The sequence below is a fragment of the Tursiops truncatus genome, chromosome 19 (assembly GCF_011762595.2).
Source record: "Tursiops truncatus isolate mTurTru1 chromosome 19, mTurTru1.mat.Y, whole genome shotgun sequence".
Lineage (NCBI taxonomy): Eukaryota > Metazoa > Chordata > Mammalia > Artiodactyla > Delphinidae > Tursiops > Tursiops truncatus.
Genome location: NC_047052.1, coordinates 36,490,287 through 36,514,334, shown reverse-complemented (window position 1 = coordinate 36,514,334; position 24,048 = coordinate 36,490,287). Strand labels below are relative to the sequence as shown.

The window sequence follows — 24,048 nt, the reverse complement described above, 5'->3', positions numbered from 1 at the left end:
AGGCCCTCCTGCACCACTGGGCCATGCCAATGGGCCATGCCACTGGGCCATGCCACTGGGCCCGCTGCATCCACCTTTGTTACCCAGACCAAGCAGCATTGTGGTTTTGGAAGCCAGCTGGAGGTCAGGAAGGCCTTCTAAGCCCTGACATTCAGAGGGAAGGACACTGATCCTGGGAGCTTCAGACCCTCCCTCTCAGAGTTGCCCTCTGACTGCTCTTCACAACCCCACTGCCGAGGTCTATGAGTGTTGGGGCAGGGGTGAGGGGGTGAGTGCCTGGGGTGGACTGAGTCTCAGGAGGGAGCCAGGCGGCCTCCATCCTGGCCGTAGTTCTGCCACAGGTTGCTGAACAGGGCTGGGTTTGGGCAAGTCTAGCCTCAGCAACCTCTTCTGTCAAACAGGGACAGTAACACTTCACAGATGTACTGAGAGTCGACTAAGAAATGAAAGTACAAATGCAGGAGGCTCAAACAGTGAAGCCTAAAATGGTGCAGCTACTGTGGAAATCAGTATGGCAGTTCCTAAAAAATGTAAAAATAGAACTACCATATGATCCAGCAATCTCACTTCTGGAAATATATCCAAAAGAATTGAAAGCAGAATCTCAAAGAGATTTGCACAGCCATGTTCACAGCAGCATTATTCACAACAGCCAAATGTGGAAGCAACCCAGGTGTCCAGTGATGGATGAATGGATAAAAAAATGTAGCATATACATACAATGGAATATTATTCATCCTTAAAAAGGAAGGAAGTTCTGACCTGGATGAACCTTGAGGACTTTATGCTAAGTGAAATAAGCCAGTGACAGAAAGACTGATTCCACATATATGAATGAATGAATTATATGAAGGACTTACAATAGTCAGATTCATAGAGACAGAAAGTAGAAAGGTGGTTACCATGATCTGGAGGGGAGGCGTTTGATGGTAACAGAGTTTCAGATTTACAAGACAAAAAAGTTCTGGAGATCTGTGTCACAGCAATATGAATATACTTAACACAACTACACTATACACTTGAAAATGGTTAAGATGGTAAATTTTATGTTATGAGTTTTTAACCACATTTTTTTTAAAATTAAGGCTTTCCCTAGCAGCTGGAGGCCCAGGCCCCTCCTCTGAGCTGCTGCAGGTCCTCTGAGAGCAGTGCCTACTTCTGAATGCACCTGGTTCGGCAGCCTGTTCACAGCTAAGCCTTGGGTGGGAGGCAGCAAAAGTCCCCCGACACTCCCTCAGGAGCAAGTACGGGTTGGTGATGACAGGGTAGGATGGGAAGGGTGGCATCCAAGCCCAGCTCAGCCCTTGCCTTAACCAAGGGACATGGGAAACTGCAGGAAGCCAGTTTCTGGAAGAATATCCAGGTAGACAGGTAGCCAGCTAAGAAGGCCAACAGCCACTGAGTTCCTCTTTGTCTTCATACCTGGGGGCATGGGATGACCCCAAGGTACTGCCATGCATTCCCATGCCACTCTGAGTGTCTAAGGCTTCCCCACTTCCTGCGCAGCACACCCAGGGCAGGCATTGCTAATTGATTGCAGCACTCTATTCCACCAAGTCCAGCAAGGGCCCAGGGATCCTCTACACAGGCAGCCACTGCCAATCACAGCCAATGCTCGAGTTCAAATCCATTTTTCTCCAGATATACCCATGTGCTAGGTGACGGAGGGTAGGCAGTGATCGCCCCACTTCCTGAGCCCAGTCTGGTGTCTGAAATTCAACTCAGGGTTGAAACTGACACACAGACCTTTCCCCCTCACCGAGAATTCTTTTAGGGCCCCTAACAAGTTCATGGAAAGTTCATCCCCACCCTAGATTCCACATTTAGAGCCTTGGCCAGGATCCAAGGATGCCTGCCAGGAATCCCTCCCTCCAGCTGTTTAGGTCTCCTGGGGACTCATATTTCCTTCCAGAACAACGGCAGAAAAAGGACTGGGCTTCCCTGCCAGCCACCACAGCATACACAGACACCAGCTCCTCTCCCTGAGCCAGGCCTTGGGGGACTCAGTTATAGATCAGGACAGCCAAGGGCAGGTGCAGAAGGGCACAAGTCCCTTTAGAGAAAGGCCCAGGAAGCAGAGTGCCCTTCAGTGGGCTGCCTGGGACCAGGATGCCCTGCCCCTGGAGAACACTGCTGGAAAACACAGGGCTAGGTAGGACCTGACAGTCAGCAGTTCTGGCTCTTCATTTTCCTGCACCATGTCTGCTGAGGGCAGGTCCTGAGACTGAGTCCTTAGAGCTCCAAGTCCACTTCCAGAGCTCCAAGCATAATCTTTCTGAAAGCCCCTGGATTGATTCAGCCCATACCAACCTCCCACCTCTGAACACCCATCATTCTCTCCCCATCATAGTATTTAAGACTTAACTAAATGTTGACCTGAAAAAACAGGATGGTGCAGTGGTTAGGGGCACAGATTCTGGAGTCCAAAAACCTAGATCCAGCCTCTTAAATTTTTTGAGAATTGTTTTGTGGCCTAGCATGTGATCTATCCTGGAGAACATTCCATGTGTACTTGAAAATAATGTGTATTTATTTATTTATTTATTTATTTATTTATAGCTGTGTTGGGTCTTCGTTGCTGTGTGCAGGCTTTCTCTAGTTGCAGCGAGTGGGGACTACTCTTCATTGTAGCATGCAAGCTTCTCATTGCGGTGGCTTCTCTTATTGCAGTGGCTTCACTTGTTGCAGAGCACAGGTTCTAGGCACGTGGGTTTCAATAGTTGTGGCTCACGGGCTCTAGAGCACAAGCTCAGTAGTTGTGGCACACGGGCTTAGTGGCATGTGGGATCTTCCCAGACCAGGGCTCGAACCCGTGTTCCCTGCATTGGCAGGCAGATTCTTAACCACTGCACCACCAGAGAAATCCTGAATGTGTATTCTTATATCAAGCATTTTTTCCAGCTACAGTGGTATGAAATCAGAAATCAATTATAGAAAGAAAAATGGAACAAGAACAGACACATGGAGACTAAACGACATGCTACTAAAAAACCAATGTGTCAATGATGAAATCAAAGAGGAAATCAGAAAATACCTTGAGACAAATGAAAATGGAAACACAACACTCCAAAACCTATGGGATGCAGTAAAAGCAGTTCTAAGAGGGAAGCTGATAGCAGTACAGGCTTTCTTCAAGAAACAAGAAAAACATCAAGCAACCTAAACTACCACCTAAAGGAATTACCACCTAAAGAAGAACAAAGAAGGCCCAAAGTCAGCAAAAGGAAAGAAAAAATAAATATTAAAGAGGAAATAAATACAATAGAGATCAAAACACAGTAGAAAATATCAATGAAACCAAGAGGTGGTTTTTTGAAAAGACAAACAAAATTGATAAACCTTTAACCACACTAATCAAGAAGAAAGGAGAGAGGACCCAAATAAACAAAATAAGAAATGAAAGAGGACAAGGTCCTACTGTAGAGCACAGAGAACTATATTCACTATCCTATGATAAACCATAGTGGAAAAGAATATTTTTAAAAAGAATGTATATATATGTATAACTGAATCACTTTGCTGTATATGTATGCATAACTGAATCACTTTGCTGTACAGCAGAAAGTAACACAACATTGTAAATCAACTATACTTCAATTAAAAACAAACAAGAAAAGAAATGAAAGAGGGTAAATAACAAACAATACCACAGAACTACAAAAAATCATAAAAGAATACTATGAACAGCTATATGTGAACAAATTGGACAACCTAGAACAAATTTCTAGAAACATACAACCTGCCAAGACTGAATCAAGAACAAACAGACAATTTGAACAGACTGATCACTAGTAGTGAAACTGAATTTGTAATTAAAAAAAAAACTCCCAGCAAAAAAAGTCCAGGGTTGGACAGCTTCACAGGGTAATTCTTTTTTGTGTTCTATAAAAAAGAACTAGTGCTTATCCTTTTCAAACTAGTCCAAAAACTTGAAGAGGATGGAACACTCCCAAATGCATTCTATGAGGCCACCATTACCCTGATACCAAAATCAGAAAAAGACACTACAACAAAAGCAAACTATAGGCCAGTATCTTTGATGAAAATAGATGCAAAAATCCTCAACAAAATATTAGCAAACTAAATCCAACAATATATAAAAAGGATCGTACACCATGATCAAGTGGGATTTATTCCAGGGACCCAAGGATGGTTCAATATTTGCAAATCAATCAATGTGATACATTATACTAACAAAGAGAAGGATAAAAATCACATGATCATCTCAATAGATGCCTAAAAAACATTTGACAAACTTCAACATCCACTCATTATAAGAAGCTATCATCAAAGTAGGTATAGAGAGAACATATCTCAACATAATAAAGGTCACATGACAAACTCACAGCTAACATCACACTCAATGGTGAAAAGCTAAAAGCCTTTCCTCTAAATTCAGGAACAAGACAAGAATCCCACTCTTTCCACTTGTATTTAACGTAATATTGGAAGACCTAGCCACAGCAATCAGACAAGAAAAAGAAATAAAAGGCATCCAGATTGGAAGGAAAGATGTAAAACTGTCGCTATTTGCAGATGACATGATACTTTAAATAGAAAACCCTAAAGTCTCCACCTGAAAACTATAAAACAAATAAACAAACAATAAAACAGATAAAATTATAAAGCAAATAAACTATAAAAACTAATAAACAAATTAAATGAAATTGCAAGACACTAGATTAGTATACAGAAATCTGTTGCTTTTCTATACACTAATGTTAAACTATCAGAAAGAGAAAGTAAAAAACAATCCCTTTTAAAATCACATTTTAAAAATGCCTAAGAAGGAACTTAACAAAGGAGGTGAAAGACCTATATACTGAAAACTATAAAACATTGATGAAGGAAATTGAAGATGATACAAAGAAATGGAAAGATATCCCATGCTCTTGGATTGGAAGAATTAATATTGTTACAATGGCCATACTACCCAAAGCAATCTACAGATTTAATGCAATCTTTATAAAAACACCCATGACATTTTTTCAGAATGAGAACAAATAATCCTAAAGTTCATATGGAACCACAAAAGACCTCAAAGTGCCAAAGCAATCTTGGTAAAAAAGAACAAAGCTGGAGGTATCACCCTCCCAGACTTCAGGCTATATTACAAAGCTACAGTAATCAAAACATCATGGTACTGGCACAGAAACAGACATATAGATCAATGGAACAGAACAGAGAGTCCAGAAATAAACGCATACACCTATGGTCAATTAATCTATGACAAAGGAGGCAAGAATATACAATGGGGAAAAGACAGCCTCTTGATAAACACTGTTGGGAAAACTGAACAGCTACATGCAAAAGAATCAAACTGGACTACTTTCTCACACCATATAATAAAAAAAAAAACCAAAATGGATTAAAGACCTAAATATAAGACCCCAAACCACAAAACTCCTGGAAAAGAATGTTCAGTCAGAACAGCCTATGATGTAAATCGTATCAACTGTTTTTTTTGTATCTGTCTCCTAAGTCGAAAGAAATAAAAGCAAACAAACAAACAGGGTCTAATTAAACTTAAAAGCTTTTTCACAGCAAAGAAAAATGAAAAAATGAAAAGACATTGAAAAAATAAAAAGACAACCTACTGAACAGGAGAAAATATTTGCAGATGACATGACCAACAAGGGGTTAATATCCAAAATATATAAACAGCCCCTATAGTTCAATATGAAAACAACAAACAAGCCAATGAAAAAATGGGCAGAAGACCTGAATAGACATTTCTCCAAAGAACACATACAGATGGCCAAAAAGCACATGAAAAGATGCTCAACATTGCTAATTATTAGAGAAATGCAAATCAAAACAACAAGATATCACCTCACACCTGTCAGAACAGCTATCATCAAAAAGACTACAAATAGGGACTTCCCCAGTGGCACAGTGGTTAAGAATCCACCTGCCAATGCCAGGGACACAGGTTCGATCCCTGGTCCAGGAAGATCCCACATGCTGCGGAGCAACTAAACCTGTGCACCACAGCTACTAAGCCTGTACTCTAGAGCCCACGAGCCACAACTACTGAGCCCATGAGCCGCAACTACTGATGCCCACACGCTCTAGGGCCCACATGCCACAACTATTGAGCCCCCATGCTGCAACTACTGAAGCCTGCAAGCCTAGCGCCCATGCTCCACAACAAGAGAAGCCACCACAATGAGAAGCCCGCACACTGCAACAAAGAGTAGCCCTCGCTTGCCACAACTAGAGAAACCCTGCATGCAGCAACGAAGACCCAACACAGCCAAAAAAAAAAAAAAAAAGACTACAAATAACAAATGTTGGCAAGGATGCGGAGAAAAAGGAACCTTTGTACACTGTTGGTGGGAATGTAAATTGGTGCAGTGACTATGAAAAACAGTACTGAGGTGCCTCAAAAAACTAAAAACAGAACTACCATATGACTCAGTAATTCCAATCTTGGGTATATATCCAGAAAAAAAACAAAATCATTTATTTAAAAAGATACATGTGCCCCAATGTTCATAGCAGCACTATTTACAATAGCCAAGATATGGAAGCAACCCAAGTGTCCATCAACAGATGAATGGATAAAGAAGACATGGTATATACAGATAATGGAATATTATTCAGCCATAAAAAAGAATGAAATTCTGCCATTTGCAGCAACGTGGAAACAACTAGAGCATATTATGCTTAGTGAAATAAGTCAGACAGAGAAAGAATTACTGTATGATATCACTTATATGTGAAATCTAAAAAATAATACAAATGAAGGTATATAGCAAAACAGAAACAGACTCAGATACAGAGAACAAACTACTGGTTACCAGTGGGGAGAGTGAAGCAGGGAGTTGCTCATTAGGGTACACCTACCATGTATAAACTAGATCAACAACAAGGATATATTGTATAACCCAGGGAATTATAGTCATTATCTTATAATAACTTTTAATGGAGTATAAACTATAAAACTTCTGATCCCTATGCTGTATATCTGAAACTAATATAATATTGTAGATCAACTATACTTCTGTAATAAACAAACAAACACCTGGATTCAGATTCCAGCTCTATGAATCCCAAGCTGTGTGGCCCTGGGCAACCTGACCCTGTTTCATCATGAGTAAACTGGGGACACCAACCACACTTGCCTCCTGGGGAGGTTGTGAGAATAAAACGAGATGATGTCTGTGAAATGCTCAGCCAACGACTGGCACCTGGGATGTGTTCAGTGAACACTTTTAAGTATTATTATAGCTACTACTATTGCTCTCAGTCTTGTTCCACATGGGACTCACCTGGGGAGCTTTAAAAACAAACAAATAAACAAAAAAACGATGTTTGAGCATCACTCCAGACTGAATAAATCAGAACCTCTGGGCATTCGTATCTAAAAAATTCCTTCCAGTAATTCTAATGGGTACCAGGTAAGAACCAGTGCTCTAAGCTTCTGAAAGCAGGGCCTTGGCCTTCTCCTGTCTTCTCGTCTCGAGGCTAGCCAGAGCTGCACACACAGTGGACACTCAAACAGGAGCAGCTGGCCCCTTAGCAGGCTCCAGCCCAGGAGCTGCAGTTAATGCCTTCCCTTGCCCAGCTTGGAGGCACATCCCTTACCTTGGAGGTGTTTCTCCACCACCGTGAGCTGACTTGGCCTGGGCTGGCAGCGCTGGAGTCAGCCTCATGCCCTCCTCCGAGGGCTGAGGGTCAGGTCTACTGGATGATGTTCCTCGTCCTGCACCCGATGCAGCTTCCTGGCTGGTGGGAGCCTCACTGACCCTTTCAGACACCACAGACAATTCCAGGCCCGTCCTGGGGTTCTCGCTGGATGTTACAGGAGCTTTGGCTTCCACCTCTGGGCGTACCTGGGCTGGGCCAGGAACTCCGTCTCCCTGCCCTGGTGAGGCTTCTGCCTGGGTAAGGAGGTCAGCTCCTATCCCCGAAGCACTGATGGGGGGCAACCTCTCCACTGTCCCCTCTGGCAGCTCCACCTTCTGGCTCTCTATAGGAAAATAAGCAGGATAAAAATGCTCTCCTATTTAGAAGAACCTATCCCAAAGTTATCCTGAAAAATATGTAGAAGGCCATTCAGTGCACCATGTTTATAATAGACAGACTGGAGATAATGCAAGTGACCATCAGGAGGGAGTTGATTGACTAAACCAGGGCCACCCAGGCATAAAAAAGGAGAAATAAATATCTCCATATGCGGCTATGGAGTGATCTCAGGATATACGGTGGAGAAAAGCAAGGAGGAGAAGTGTGTGGTATGCTTCTGTTTGTCTAAGAAGGAAGGCTGTGTGTATGTGAGCTTGCACATGTGTGTGTATATGAGCGCTCATATGTGTGTGTATAACCACTTATAATGTGGTCTAAAGAGACTGGACTTCAAAGGAAAGACAAGACAAATTCTTTTTTACATAGTTACATATGCAGGGGAGAAAATAGGATGCAGGGAACATGCATAGAAGCTAGACTTCTCTTAATATACCTTGTTTTGTCAATTCGACTTTGGAACCATGTAACTATTATGCAAGATTATAAAAGAAAATTAGCTTAAAAAACTTTAAAGTTGACCAAGTGCTTAAAAAAAGCGATCCATAAAAATTTAAGGCAAAGTGAAATAAAGAGCAATACAGAATGGAATAAGCATAAAGGACAAAAAGAACTGCAAAAAAAAAAGAGGAAGAAGAATAAGTTTCAGCAGTTTTTCAGTAATCATATTGGTGGTGGTGGCAGTGGTATTTTTATTCTGAAATTAGGTGTGCAGGTGGGATAAAGCCAACGGGGCCCCACTCACCTTCCCAAGGCCCCTTGAGCTCGGCTTGCACGCCTCTGGTGCTCAGTGCGTGCTTTGGTTTTGCTCCTTTCTCTTCCACTCGCTCTTTGTTCTAAAAGAATAACCATAAAAACTAGCATCATCATCAACATCATCGTTCAGGCCACAAACATTTGTTGAGCACCTACCTTGTGCTTGAAATAGAAGAACTTAGGTTATTTCTTAGTCTCAGAGTAATACTAGAGGGTACATATTACTATTGTCATTTTAGAGATAAGGATGCTGAGGCTTTCCCAAGGTCACCAAGTCCTTTCTAATGGGTCACCATAGTGCAGGTAAGGGGCAGACCTAGCCCCCGACAGGGTGATCTAAACAGACCAGACCTGAAAATACTAGACAAGGCATGGAAAATAAATTTAAGGTGTCAATTTAGATCAATCGGTCATGGCTTTTACAGTGTTGGCTTGAGTTGGATACTAAGGTCAGATAAATCTATGCTTGCAGGGGGAGAGTGCCACTATCAATTAATAATGTCTGCTTGGGAGCTAGGTGGGTGGATCCCAAGGTTGCCTCTTTGCAGTACAGGACCCTTGAACCAGACTTGCTGGGTTTAAACCCCACCTTCACCACTTGGCCAAGATCCTTAACTTCTCTGCATCTCACTTTCCTCATCTGTAAAATGGGAAGAATAATATTATCTACTCGTAGAGCTAGCGGGAGGATTGGGGGAGTTAATTTGTGGAATTTCCTGAGAAGTGCTCCCAGCACATGGTAAGTGCTCAATAGCTCGGATGATTTTGTGTTGTCTGAGACAGAGCAGATCATGTAAGGACACTCGGAGCCCACCCTGTGAGGCTCTCAGCAGGTCTTCCTGAACTGAATGGTCCACACCAGTCCAGTGCATATGCTCGTGCCCCTGAAATCGTCCAGAGCACTCAGTATTTCCAAATGCAAATATTTCTAGGTGGCCTGACCCTTGCTGGGCCCCCCTGGTATTTCTGAGCCTTTGACTGATATGGCCCCTAAGATTCCTCCTGGCACTTGTCACAGAAGTGGGTCTGGTCTCAGGCCAGAGACTGAAGGCCCTTTCTCCTGCCTTGGCCACAGAGGCCCCAACTAGGAGGCCAGAGTCCAAAAAGAGCTCGCATTTTTTTTAGCTTGCATAGAATTTAAAGATTTTAAATTTGTTACCACCATTTTAAATCTAGGAGATTTTTACATCAAAATTCTAAGTTCCATCTGGGGGTTATAAATTGTTCTACATTTTGATTGTGGTGGTGGTTATTAGGGTGTATACATTTGTTCAACTGTATTCTTAAATTGTGCATACTTAGTGTGTGTATGTGCAGTTTATTGTATGTAAATTATACCTTAATAAAACTGATTAGAAAAAATTCTAGGTTCCCAGCTTCTCTTGAAAAAGAAAATCGGAAGATCTGGGAATTCCAGGCCCATGTGGCAAAAATCAGCTGGAGCAATTCCCACCATAGTGCTCACCTCTCTTGCATGTCTCCCTGACACTAAGGATGGAGGTTACATTTGCTACCAAATCAGGTCCAGCTGCTTTTTCCTCAAAATGCAATACTTGAGAGAGGCAAATGTTGGTAGAAAGGAAAGTTGCTTTTAATCAGAATACTGGCAATCTGGGGAGAGGGTGGACTCAACGTCCCCCAAAAACCGCCTCCAAAGAATCTGCTCAGCCATGAAAGTTTTTAAAGGGAAAGAGTGAAGTAATCTCAGTTAATCAGAGTTGTCGCCATCCCCCAGTGTATGCAGGCTTGTCGTGCAGGCTTGTTGATGCTATCTTGTTCACAGTTTGTTCACACAGTTTGTGAGCTTACTGAAGGGGAAGCTAGGGAAGAGATCTGGTCTTCTGTTAGTTACTTATTCTTCATTTCTACTTCTTTGATCTACAGAAAGAACTGACTTGTTAGGCAAGGTATTGTGTGATCAAAAGACTTGAAAGTTGCGCTTGGGCCAGAGATGAGTAGAGCATGGGGGTGCCTGGTTTAAGGTTAGTGACAAGACAAAAGGGGCCTCCTGCAAAGAGCTCTTTCCTGCCAAAAGCTGCTTACAAATCCCCACTTGTCAGAACATCATTCCATTTCTATGGGATTATGGACAAAGGTCCATCTTCTGTAACTACTTCGTGCTGACGTAGGGCGCCGTATTCTTAGAGTGGAAGATGTCAGCATGGGTCTGTAGCATCTCTTTGCTGTCAAGTGTAGTTGCCCATTTACATATACGGGCAGAAGAAGCTACAATTATGTTGATGCCCACAAAGATATAGATTATTATGAGCAATAGTATCCCATTCTCTTGAGGCCAGTTCTTGAAATTTTGCTAGCCATAGATTCAGTGCTGCTCAAGATGGAGCTTAAGTCATGGCTGCAGTCTGGTCATCATGTAGTTAGCTTTTTCCCTCTGGTGGCAGTTACAGTATCTGTAAAACAACTCAGGAATGTGCATCAGACACTGAGTCTGTGACTCTGTTGTCCTAATCATTAGCTGCTTTGGCCTGCTCTTTTGTGGCTTGGGGAGGCCTGGGAGACTTCAGCTTTTCCACAAACAAGAGGCAGGGGACGTGGAGGGGCCTTTGTACTGGAGTGGGGTTGGGGGGTGGCACATAGGGTTCTGCTTGGTTCCAGGTTGGTTCCACTGTTTTTCCTATGCTGTGCCCCCTTCTCTCAGTCCTGTTTTCTGCTCATGTCTTTGGGATTCCAGGACAGTAAGCTTTGCCCTCTTAATGGTAACAACATAACACATGGAAACACGTAATAAATAAGTGCTAGCTGCTGTCATCATGATTATCACCAGCATCATCAATGTGACCCGGATGCCCTGTTCTGCAGAGACCTCTCCTTTGGTCTCTTTCTACAGACTCTGCCCTGCCACCCCCGTAGTTGGGGGAACTGAAAGCATTATCACGCTGCCTCCTGTTTCACCCACCAGTAGAGAAAGACTTGAACAGACTGTCCTTTCGTAGACCTTGTGGGGCTCAGACTGTCTTCTCCCTCCCTTTGTCTTTGGTGGAGAGAGGCGTGCGTGCGCGCGCGCACACACACACACACACACACACACATACAAACACACACACATGCAGAGCTGGGTTTTGACTTCAAGGCTCAAACTTTTGGTTCCTGCCTTGTCCGATGCATCCAGAAGAAAAAGGATAGACCCCAAATGCCTAGGCATCTGGAGGACCGATGCCTTCTGAGCAGGTTGACTGATTCTGCGCATCCTGGCTGAGCCTGACCCTGTCCATGAGAGAGCACGTGGCTTCCAGTAATAATCTGATTCGTTGTTACAACCAAACGAAGTGCCACTGGGCACTCCAGACCTGAGGAGAAGCTTCCTGAAGTCCTGGCAGCCACTGCTAAGGCTGAATTCAATTCCACAAATTGCTATGCCCCTACTCTCCTAGGAAATACAAAGAGGATCTCCAGAAAGTCTCCACGGTGCGCTGCTTTCAGCATGGACAGTGTGTTAAGTAGCTGGGGCTCGGTCACAGCTGTCTAATGGCCAGCCCTGCCCGCACACAGAGGGAAGCAGAGGCCTCACAGTCAGCAAGGAGCTGACAGCCTGCCTGGGAGACTAGATCTAGCCCTTAGTTCTAGATCTAGTACTAGATCTAGTAACATAGTTACTGGGATGTGTAGTAAACACAAAGACCAGAAGAGAGATCAGTCACGTGCCAGGTCAATCACAGGCAGGAACCATGGCAAGAACTCAGAAAACAGAAAGTTCCATGACTTCACCCTATCCAGAGATGCCTAAATATCTGCAACACGTATGACAGCTGATTTCACTAATATATGAAGAATTCTTACAAACCAAGAAAAAGGCAAAAAAAAGAAATAGAGGGAAAAGGGCATGAGCAAATTAAAACTACAATGAGATATATCATTCTGTCTACTTTTGGTTATGTTTGAAATTTTTCATAATAAAAAGTTTTTTTTTTAATTTTTTTAAAAAAGTTAGCTTTAAGAGGCATATAACCAATTGCCTTATTCGGATTTTAACTCAAATAAACAAATGATAAAAATAAATAAATAAGGCATAAGCCGATCAGGGACATTTGAATGCTGACTGGTAATATCAAGTTACCATTCACATTTTAGATCATGATAATGTTTTTTAAAAGAGCCCTTATGGTTTGGATGTATGTGCTGAAATGCTTATGGAAGAAATAATCCATTATCTCAGATTTTCCTCAAAATAATCTGGAAAGGGCTTCCCTGGTGGCGCAGTGGTTGAGAGTCCGCCTGCCGCTGCAGGGGACGTGGGTTCATGCCCCGGTCCGGGAAGATCCCACATGCCGCGGAGCGGCTGGGCCCGTGAACCATGGCTGCTGAGCCTGTGCGTCCGGAGCCTGTGCTCTGCAATGGGAGAGGCCACAACAGTGAGAGGCCCGCGTACCGTAAAAAAAATAATAATAATCTGGAAAGAGGGAAGTGGGTGGGAAACATCAGCCTCCAGTTATGGGCTCACAGGGTTCATTGTACTAATCTCTATTTTTATAAATGTTTGACATTTTTTATACTAAAATGTTTTTTAAAAAACACATGCATAATAAGATGTTTTCATCCGCCAGACAGGCAAAGAGTCAGAAACTGGATAATATGCTTTGTTAGCAAAAATGGGGCAAGAAGCATTCCCATACGTTATTGAATTAGAATAACTCCTTTGAAGGTTGGTTTGGCTTCATTTATTGTATAAATTTACCCTTTGGCTTAGCACTGCCACTTCTAGGAGTGTGTCATATAGATAAACTCACACTTCCGTGGTTAGTCACTGCATCATTATCCATAATAGCTAAAAATGAGAAACAATATAAACAAACAATGATATGGGACTGATTAGCAAATTAAGACACATCCTCAAAAAGAGAGCTCTCTGCAATTTAACAAGAACGAGGAAGCTTTCTAGCTATAAATATGAAACAATGCCCCAAATATATTAAGTTAGAAAAAATCCAGGCCAGTACAATGTGAGTAATATTTGAGTTAAAACAAAACAAAACAAAGAGGGTGGTGTGTATACCAATGTGCTTGTAGATAAACAGACTCTGTCTGGAAGGTTTCACAGGAGACTGGTTCCTATGATTGTCTGGGGAGGAGGGCTGTCCCGGGGACTGGGGGGATGCAGTAGGAGGGAGAATGTTTTCTTACCATGAGCATAAATTAGATTTATTTTCTGTTTTAAAGCTGAGGTTGGTTATCATTGTCAAGAGCAGAAGGTCACATCTCCCCTGCAGGCCTGACTTTCAGGGGAGGTGCAGAAAGCAGGGAGCTGGGGTGGGAGGGGCCAGCTCTGGAGAAGCAGCTGGGCAGGGAGCGAAGGGATCTGCAGAGCGAGTTCTGGCCTGGCTGGGGAGGGGGAGGGAAGGCAAACTCCTGCAACCTTGCCTCTGAAAGCCTCAGTCGCTGACAGAGTTTAAGCACAGACTTCAAGCTGGGGGGAAGCTGCAGAGATCTGAAAGGGTGGCTCCAGGCCATGTGAGTGTTGCTAGGTGGCTTACCCTGCTGTTCCCAGTGTTGCCTCTACACACCACACACACACACACACACACACACACACACACACACACACACACACACCAGCCAAGCTTCCATTAGCCAGTGGGTCTGATTATGCAACCCTTGGGAACAGCCGCTCCCAGAAATGCCACACTCCACCCCCAGGCTCCGGCTCCCGCCTGTGTCCCCCGTGGGTCACTGTCAACACTCATGTCCCCACAGGCAGCTGCACACTCCGCCCACTCTGGGACAGAGCACAAGGCTGGGGACAGGAAGGGAGGGAGGTTTGGGTTTCTGAAGGGGGCTCTGTCGGGGTAAACTGAGCACTCCCCACTTCTCTCCCACCCCAGGTGTAAGGAGAAAAGAAGTTCCTGGGATGTCAAAGAAGTGTAACTGCCCTCCTCTCCCTAATGGCTCATTTGTCCCCCACTTCTAGGTTCCCTGCACAGCCCAGGGCCCCACAGAGGCACTGCCTCTCCCTTTCCCTGGGGGAAATCCACCTGTCCTGGCCTGTCTGGAAACCCACCTATGGTCTTTAAGTTTCCATCTCTCCATGTTCCCATCAACAGGTCACGCAGGAGGCACAAGAGGGGACAACAGCCCTCCAGCTCTCCTAGGACTAGCTTCCTGTCTGGTTTCCCCACCAGGGACCCGAGCCTCCCTTCCAGCCAGAAGGGCACCGGGGCAGGGCAGCAGGAACCAACCTCCGCAGGGCCGTCGGCCAGACTTCCCTTCCTCCAGGGGACACTCCCTTGCATGATAAAATCCACCACCTTCGAGTTCTGGAGCACGGCCCCCAACAAAGCTATGGCCTTGTCCACAGCCACCACCATCCGGAAGAGGGCTTCTAGCCTGGCGCCCTGCTGGGCGACATCCTGCCGCCCGGCCCTCACCAGTTCCAGGACCTCCGGCCACCCAGCCTGCATGTCAGCGGGGGCAGTGCGGTCGGCCCCAGCTGGGCCCAGAGTACGGGAGGCTTCCAGCCGGTGCAGGCCTTGCTCCAGGTGGCCCATGCCTCGGTACACACATTGCAGTTTCTCCATGACGTCTTCTTGGAAATTTAAGAGTTTGTCAACCTTCTCATCCAGCACGTTAAGCTTTTGGTCCATGGTGGTTAAGCAGGCCTTGCCCAGCCCTGGCAACCCCGGCAAACTCTCCTTGGGGGCTCCTGACATCCTGATGAAGATTGCCAAGGGTGAGGAATCAGAAGAGCTGCAGACCTCTTGCTTTCACTTGGGCAGCGGTGTCTGGAAGTTCATTGTTCTCTAGCTAAGGCTCACCTGGGTTGTTCAGGGCGCCCAGAAGACCAGACTCTCTCCGAGCCGTTGCCTTTGCTTATCTCCCACTCTGCTGTGGCCATGAGTGACAGGCTGGGCTTGGCCCAGGCCCTTCCCCTTGGGGGCCCCTTTGACATCACTGCAGCATTTAACATTCCTCTCTGAGAGGCTGTTGATGGGCAAATATGTTAAGAATCTGCCCAGGGCAGGCAGAGTTCGTGTAGCTGAAACTAAAGGTTAGAAGAAAAGGGATCCTTTAGGTAACGACCTGATAACTGGACTCTAAGAGGGGGCCTCAGGGATACCAGGGCAGAGTAAGGGCTTTAGAGGTCCAAAGCACTGAGAAGCAGATGGTCCCACCCATCACATACACATCCAATTCACAATAAGAAGCTAGACCAAAACAGAAGGAAACGTGAGGCCATTCAACAAAGTTCTGATTTTGCCATGATGAAAAAATTTGGTGCTTCTGCAAATTAAAAACAAAATTTTGGTTCCCCTACTTTGCTGATGCCTCAAAGGTGTTTAGTCTGCTCTGGGGTGAATCAGCAGGTCCTTCCCCACGTGGGGCCCCCAGTCACTAGTCACTTGTACCTAAAAATAGAAGTGAAGAACAGTGGCCAAGTATCATCCCTCAGGTCATGTTCCTTGCAGAGCCCTCTGGGGACCATTTGCCAGTGACACCCTTCTCCCCCAAGGATGTCTACGCAGGCATCAGGCACCCAGTCTCTAAACTGAAACAGGCACAGTAAGGCCCTAGAGAGCAAGGGGGCCTGCGTTTCCTGTGGTTTCCAAATATTTTAGCCTCAGAAACACTTGGTTCAAATGAAACTTTTACAGAAGCCACAATAAATATACCAGACAAAAGGACACGCTCAGGCTGACACTAAGGTGGGGTGTGAGGGGGCACCACAGAGCCCAAGGCTGCTGCAGAACAGTCCACTGACACCACTTGCATCCAGGCCCTCAGAGAGACAAAACAAGGCCAGAGAGGGACTCTGTCCAAGGTGGCCCCGGCACACAACCTCCTGAAGATAGTGCAGCTCTGGTGAAGGCTGGCACCAGGGAGGTGAGTGTTAGCATCCCCCTCCTTCTGAATAAAAGCAATTATGAGAATAAATTTGACCTGGAACTCTGACATCTAAAAACACCTTGGGATCGTTTTGCTGTTTTAAGCTGTAGCTGAGTAGTCAACACAGTGTGCAGCTTGACCACAAACCCCTTGCCACTCGCCCTCTGTCAGGACAGCTGCCCTTAGCAGCCCATGTAGAAATCCAGACCCATTTCTGGGAGCACAGACTGGGTGTCATTGATGGAACGGCCCAGAGCATGCTCAAAAGGGCACTGGTCTGTTACATTTACTGTGATTTAAAACACACAGATAAACTCTCCTTGAAAAAGAAATTTGGGACACACCAGGCTCCAGTCCCTCCTGAGGATTCACCCTCAGCAGGACCTCACCTGCCACAGAAAGAAACCAGCACCTGGGTAGGGACTTACTTCTTCCTCCGTAATTCCTGCTTAATACTTCCCTGTGGAACTACTGTTCCCTGGGTCAAACTTTGGGAAGTGTCCGCCTAGAGAAATCTCTGGAAGTCTAACACCCAGCACAACTGTCTGTCCTACAATAGGTGCCGATAATCTTTGTGAAAGGAAGTCCCCACAGTCTAAAGAGACAGATGCTGTCTCTGGGAGACAGTTCCCACCAATCCTTGGCTTCACTACGACCGCTGCTCTAGAGTTTCAGAGTAGCTTGCATCCAGGCAGGTCCCGGGTTAATAAAGCCTGGAAAGAAAGTCTAGATGAACACAAAGGACACAAATAAATGTCCCAGACACCTATTTATATCAAAAGCAAATTATTTAAATTACAAAAGTATTTGCCCCAGGTCTCCCTTAAGCGACAAGTAATTGCAAGGCAGCTGGTTTACTGCAAACATGTCTGCTGCGTCATACACTGTTACAGAACCACCTTGAAGGCCCCTGAGGCCAGAACAGTGCCCCTTTGGCTTGCCTTTTTCCCCAGCGCACCAACGTGCCTGGCACATAGGTATGGAAGGAATGAATAAAGGAGGCTCCAGCAGGAGCCGGAGGCTGGGCTGACCACCGGGAGAATTGTGGAAGGAGGAGGCTGCAGCCCAGATTTTCCAGAACAATCAAATGAGCAGAAGGCAGGAAGCCCTGACAATTCCCAGAAGTAAGCTCTGGGACCCTCTGGGAGAAAGCTCAGAATATGCCGACAGGACACGTCCTTAGGTCTCTTTGATGAAAAGGAGCAGCCAGGAAAACCAGCTTTGAACACCTTTCATTTCTCAGCCTCCAGAAGACATGAGTTTATGAGCACATGGGTTCTCTGAGGGCTGGTGCATGGCTTCTCTCCAACTCCCTGATTTAGAGGGCACAGCAAGAGCCATGGGCAATTCCTTTTGGGCAATGCCGCCTGCCCAGAGGATGGGGGAGGCATTCCACCCAGCAAGCCAAGAGAACGCAGACAGAGAAAAGGCAGCCTAGCTGGATGGACACAGAGTAGCAAGTGCAATGACACCTCATCCTTCCTGGCTGAGGACTGGCAGCTGATCCACTCCCGGAAAAACACAGGCTGACCTCTGCCGTAGGCTGCGGTCAGTGTGTGCTGAATCCCAAGACTCTTCCCTTGTCTTTCTGGTGACAGCCAGCTTTCCCTGAAAAACCCCAGAGAGGCCTGTGGACCCTGAGACCCTAGGTGGAGGAAGAGGGGAGCAGAAATGCAAGGCTGAGGAGTCCATCCAAAGCTGTGGCTCTCCTCCTTCCCCACCCTCCCTGCAGATCAGAGATCTGTTTCTGCAGAGACGGAGCAGTCCACAATACAACCGTTCTATGCACTGGCTTTGGGGTCCCTTGGGAGCTCCCCATCTGATCCTCAACAAAGCCAAGCAGTCAACAAGCCTCAACCACCCACCCAGGTTTTTGTGACTTATTCTGAAATATGCACAGAAAAAAAGGATCACCAGGTATTCAAAGAAAGCCCCCAAGATGAAAAGGGGAGCTCAGAACAAATAAACCAAAATATAATTGTGGCAGAAACAGAGGAAAGTTTTAAAAAAAGGCTCTCATTAGTAACCACAGAAAAGTGTGAAAGACTGTTCCATCCATTAAAAAAGAAGAGGGTGTTATGGAAAAAGAACAAACATAGAATAAAAGGGAGGTCTTTTACAAATATGAATGTTAACATTTAAAAATCCAATATAGGGATTAGAAAACAAGGTTAAGATAATATTCCAGAAAACAGAACTGAAAGATGAAGATGGAGAGAAAAGATAAGAAAGAGAGACAGTGGATCCAGCTGGTCCTACATCTAATTAACTGGAGTTCAGGAGGAGAAAGGAAAGAAAGAGGGAAGGAATTTATCAAAGAAATACTGCAGACATTATGCAATTTTAGAACAGAGAAGTAAAGAGAAGACTATAAAAGCTCCCTGAAATTTAAAAGAAAAGAAAATCACATATCAGAGAACTGGAATCAGAATGACATCAGACTTCTCATCCTAAAAACAACCAGATGCGGCAAGACAGTTAGGTTGTATGTAAAATTCTAGATAAGAGAGAATTAGAATTTTGAAGACATTGCGCCATTGTCAGAAGACAGAATAAAGACTTTTAGATGTAAAAAAATGTATGCCCCCTTTCCAAGGAAGCTGCTTGGAGGATAAACACCAGCAAAACCAGGGACTAAACAAGCAAACAAAAAAACAGAGCTCCAGGAAACAACAGCTTCAACCTAGGCCCAAAGTTGAAGCAGGAAGATGGAGGGTCCCCAAAAGGGAGGACCTCAGGGGGGAAAAAAACAGTATACAATATAATATAATTAAGGACATGTAGTAAAATATTAAGAGCATGGGGCCTAGGGTCAGACCATCTGGATTTAACCCCTGCCTCTGCCAGTTTTCGGGCAGAATCACGAGCCAGTTTATTTAACCTCTCTGAGTCTGTACTTCCTGGGCTGTAACATAATAACAATGCACATACTTCATAGAGTTTTCAGGATGGCCACTGGAGAATTCTTGCAAGGCACCTGGAACAGAGCTTGGCACCCAGTGAGTGCTCAAATGTTACCCATCAGTATGATGCTGGCAACAGGACAAAAAGGGAACAAAAGGAATCAGAGACTCCGAGAAAATCAGAGTTCAGGAAAGAATGAAATTAAAGTACATGATTGAATTTTCAGTGAATTATATTTATATAATATAATATTACATTATATATTATATAACTTTATGCCATAATAAAGTAAATACTTTACTAAGTTAAAACAGTGATATATGTATTACAAGAGTTGTGAAGGGAAAATGGGGAGAGCTAAATCTTCGTTTCTCTTAAGAGGAAGTCCATAGATAATGAACAAAATTGATGAGGAGAGAATTGGAGTCGAACACCAGGAGAAACAGCTCAAAGACTTCAGTGTGTTTGCGGCTGGGGAGCAGAGGAGAGGAAGCAGGTTTTGCAAAGCTCAAGGGCACAACATCTGAGGGGGAGACTGACATGCGGTAGACTGTGTAGGTTTATGGATTTATAACAAGTGTGGCAGCACAAGGCAGTGAAAGGTCTTCTTCTAAGAAAATCAAACATCATGACAGTTTTCTGAGAGACAGAGGCCACGTATCTTGAGGAAAGGGGTGCTTACCTACTTTCATACCTAAGTGCCCGTAGAGACCAGCTGCGTACCTGGAACTTAATCTCCCCGAACACAGCTTTCCTCATTTGTAAAAGGGGCTCATAACAGTGCAATAACTTCAGGGCTATTTGAGTATTAGGATAAGTAAAACACTTAGCACAGCACCTGGCACATGGTAAAGTACATGAAAATGTGGAGATTGGAACTCACCAGCCCTCACCACACCTATCCCACCCCAGAAGGTCAGCCAACAAGGATGGCAGTGTACTCAGTCCCCTCCTTGTGCGGGGGGGGGGGGGGGGGGGACAGGAGGATGAGGGGGTGTCTTCCCAGTCCTAAGTCAGCTCCCCCAGCCACCTGGCCTGGCCCAAGCCACCTCCCCGCATGCACCATTAGCTGATGTGCGCTCAGAAAGGGCAAACACGTCCTCCATGAAGCTGCGCTTACTCCTGGAAGGAAATCAGAGCTGAAACAGAACCTCAGAAAGTCTCGCAGGCTTCAACGTGGACAACTTCGGGGTTAGCTGCCCCTCAGCCTCCTCTGCCCGCTATACGACATGTTAGTCGGGAAAGGCCTGCGCTGACTGTCCCCGGGCTGTACCCATCAACCAAAGCTTCCTGCTGATGGAGCTTCTTGGTCCAAGAGGACCCAGATCGGGGGAACAATTGTCACCGAGCCTCCCTTAGTCCCATGAACCTAACAATGCTTCCTCGGGCTCCTACTTCAAAGCAGACCGGCCTGCTTACCGCAAATATCTGGGTGTAATCCGACGCCCGCTACTGGCCTCTGGCGCTGGGACTGCGAAGTGCCAGAGTGGGGCACAGTATCCCCGTCCTGCTGCTGCGGCTGTGCCAACCCAGTGTTTACTCTGCCTGGAGATGCCCGACTGCCCGGAGGCCTGGGAGCGAGCTGGGCCGGCCAGGATAGCTTCTCTAGAACTCGGCCTGCAGCGATAAGCCTGGCATTTCCACTTATCACTGAGCCTGCCCCAGGCCCCAGAGGCATCCAGAGGTTTCACTTGGTTATCTGCTTTGCTGGGCGGTATCTGCCTCCCTGGGGGCCTACTTCCTGCATCACTTAGCGGAGTGTCCAGTGTGAAACAAACACCACGTGGTCCAAGGAGAGAAGAAAGAAGGGAGGGAGTCCTAGGACAGAGCTGACCTGAGTTCAAAACCCAGGGGCCCAGGAGAAGAGCTGGGGCTCCTTGCCTTCAGGCAGCCCTCCAAGACAGAGCAAAGTCCTGAGCAGCAATAGAACAGGTTGCTTCAGGGGACGCTTGCACCCTGGCTGGGAACCTGGTTAGTTATCTCCACACTGGGAGGGACCAGCTATTGCCTCTTCAAGGAAAACTGCTCAGGAAACAATGAAGATATCTAGAGCCCCAAAGACTGAGGCATGCTGCAGTGAGGGGAAGGCTATGACCTGCCTCTTCTGCTAAATGAGACACCTGCTCCAACTCAGCTGGTGCCCTCAGGGAGGCTCCCTGGACAGATCTTCCCAGAGTGCCCTGGGGGAGGCCAAGCCCTCCACATACACTGGCACATGTCCACAGACAGACAGACGGAAACACGCACATATCACTCCAGGGCCCCAACTCACCTGGCCTGGCTGACAGGAATCAGAGAAGGGGCTGCAGGCTTTTGATTTTGGCTTGCTTTGCTGAGCCTGACCATGGGCAGATCCTGCGCTAAGCACTTTAGCCGCACATGTCTTATTTAAACCTTGCTATAACCCTATAGGGTAGATTACTATTTATCATCCCCATTTTACAGAGGGGGATCAATCTAAAGAACTTAAGTGGCCTACCCAAGGCCACGAGGTCAGAAAACAGTGGAGCCAGAATTCCAACCCAGGTTGATAACTCACAGCACTCTGCCACTTTCAGAGACAGTGAGGACTTCAGAAACGGTAAGGGTCAACTCCCTCATTTTGTAGATGGAGAGTCTGAGACCTGGAGAGGGGAAGGGACTTTCTGAAGGTCACATAGTAAGTCAAAGGCAAAGGCAGGACCAAATAACAAAACTGTTGCCCTCAGAGTGGCATGGAACTCTCCACCCTGCTCTCTGGGTTTCAGAAGGGTGTGTGTGTCATGAAATAGGCCTCTGCCCACAGGCTCAGCTCTGACAGTTGTCTGAGGAGATGAGGAGGGGGCCACAGGGCAGGGACCCCCAGATACTATATTGGTTGCTTATTCTTTTGTAGAAAAACGTCTACAGCTTATCTCATCTGGCTATCCAGAAAAATAGCCACACTCCTGCCAGGATGAATCCAGGAAATGTGCTTGGGAATAAAACCAAAGTCAAGTTGGCCTCTCTGAAGAAGCAGAGAGGGAAATGACAGCTGCATGGCTGGCCTGGGCCTCAGGGAAGTCCTCTGGTAGCTCTCAGGTGGCTAGTGGGTTTACTCCCAGGATCTCACGGTCTTCTGTAGTCAGCATTCCTACCCCTGGTTGAAGTCTTTTCATTTTGTCATTTCCTTTCCCACCTACCTAGTCAAAATTGTTCCCAGCCAAGCACGGTCAGATGGAATCAGCCTGAAAATACCAGAGAAGAACAAAAAGCACCCTCATAAGCCAAATCCACACCAGCAGCCATTCATTCATTAAACATGTACAGAGCAACACTTACTAGGAAATAATAAAAGCACTAATATTCATCGAGCGTTTCTATGTGTCAGGCACTGTTCTAGATCTTCACATAAATTACTTTTGCCCCTCACGACAATTCTAAGAGGAAGAGACTATTATCCCCATTTCACAGACAAGTCAACTGAGGCTTGGAATGACGAAGCCATTTTCCAAAGTCAGAGTAAGAACCTGTACATCAATGCAGGCAGCCAGACTCCTGAGTCTGCTTACCACTGAAGGAGTCTAACTGAAACATTTTGTCTAGAACTGGACTTTGTCTCTGGGGGGCTGCATTTGCCAACTGCCAGAAACACAATTATATTTGCAAGTTGGAACTAGGCCAACCAGTTTCTTGCCAACACATTGTATTGCCCGTCCTTCTACCGGCTCACACTGGCAGGGTGGGCCCACCTGCAAAGTGCTTCGTTGTGTGCTTCACTTACACTCATCGGAGGTGCATGGATTATGAATCTTATTTTACTCATGAAGAGACTGAGGGTCCCAGGGAGAGGCAGTGCAGAGCTGGTCTTGGCCCCAGGGCCTGTGTTCACTGTAGAAGGTAGGGTTTCTGACCACACACACACACTCACTCACACACAATCACAGTCACTTTGGGATCCCCAACACATCTGACTTGATTGGAATCAGAGAAGGGGTTGCGGGCTTTTGATATTAGCTCTGAGCCTGACCACAGCAGACCTGTGCTAAGCCCTTTAGCTGCAATATCTTACTTAAACCCCTTGATTGTGCTGACTCTTGTGAGCTCAGAACTCTGTGCCATGGCAAACTCAGGAAGTCTGGGTGGGAGCAAAGTTAACACACTGGAACAACAGAGGAGGCGGGACAGCCACTAACTGCTGGGTGCAAAGGATGTGGGTGGGATGGGGCAAAATTATATGATGCACCAGTGTCTCCAGCCCTCTTGTATCTGAGAAAAAGAATTCCATCATCATCTGCTCAAATTCTCTCCCCGCATTTTATCCCTACCCTCTGAGGAGAGCCTGGTCTCAAGATTTTGGGTGTCAGATCTGAAGAAGAGGTGGAATCTGAGGTCTGGAGGAGACAATTTAGTGAGCTGGGTAGCAAAGTACCAAGAAGGGGAAGAAAAGACGGGGAGAGATAGACAGGGAGCAGGGCCTGGGGTTGGGGAGCTGCAGACCTGGGGCAGCCCCATGATGCGAGAGAATGGGTAAGAAAAGAACGGAGGGTTTGGAAAACTGTGTGT

The 24,048-nt window shown here is 45.8% G+C and overlaps 1 protein-coding gene across 1 annotated transcript in view; it reads right to left on the bottom strand.

The window, feature by feature from the left end:
• MYLK3 (myosin light chain kinase 3) overlaps window positions 1-15,446 on the bottom strand; it is a 45,567-nt gene extending 30,121 nt beyond the window's left edge. Inside the window, exons 1-3 of the mRNA XM_033845131.2 lie at window positions 14,976-15,446; window positions 8,774-8,864; window positions 7,591-7,975 (exon numbers count right to left, since the gene is read on the bottom strand). Of these exons, the coding sequence (XP_033701022.1) occupies window positions 7,591-7,975; window positions 8,774-8,864; window positions 14,976-15,446 (947 nt within the window). The remainder of the gene's footprint in view (window positions 1-7,590; window positions 7,976-8,773; window positions 8,865-14,975) is intronic.
• Between the last annotated feature and the right edge of the window lie 8,602 nt (window positions 15,447-24,048).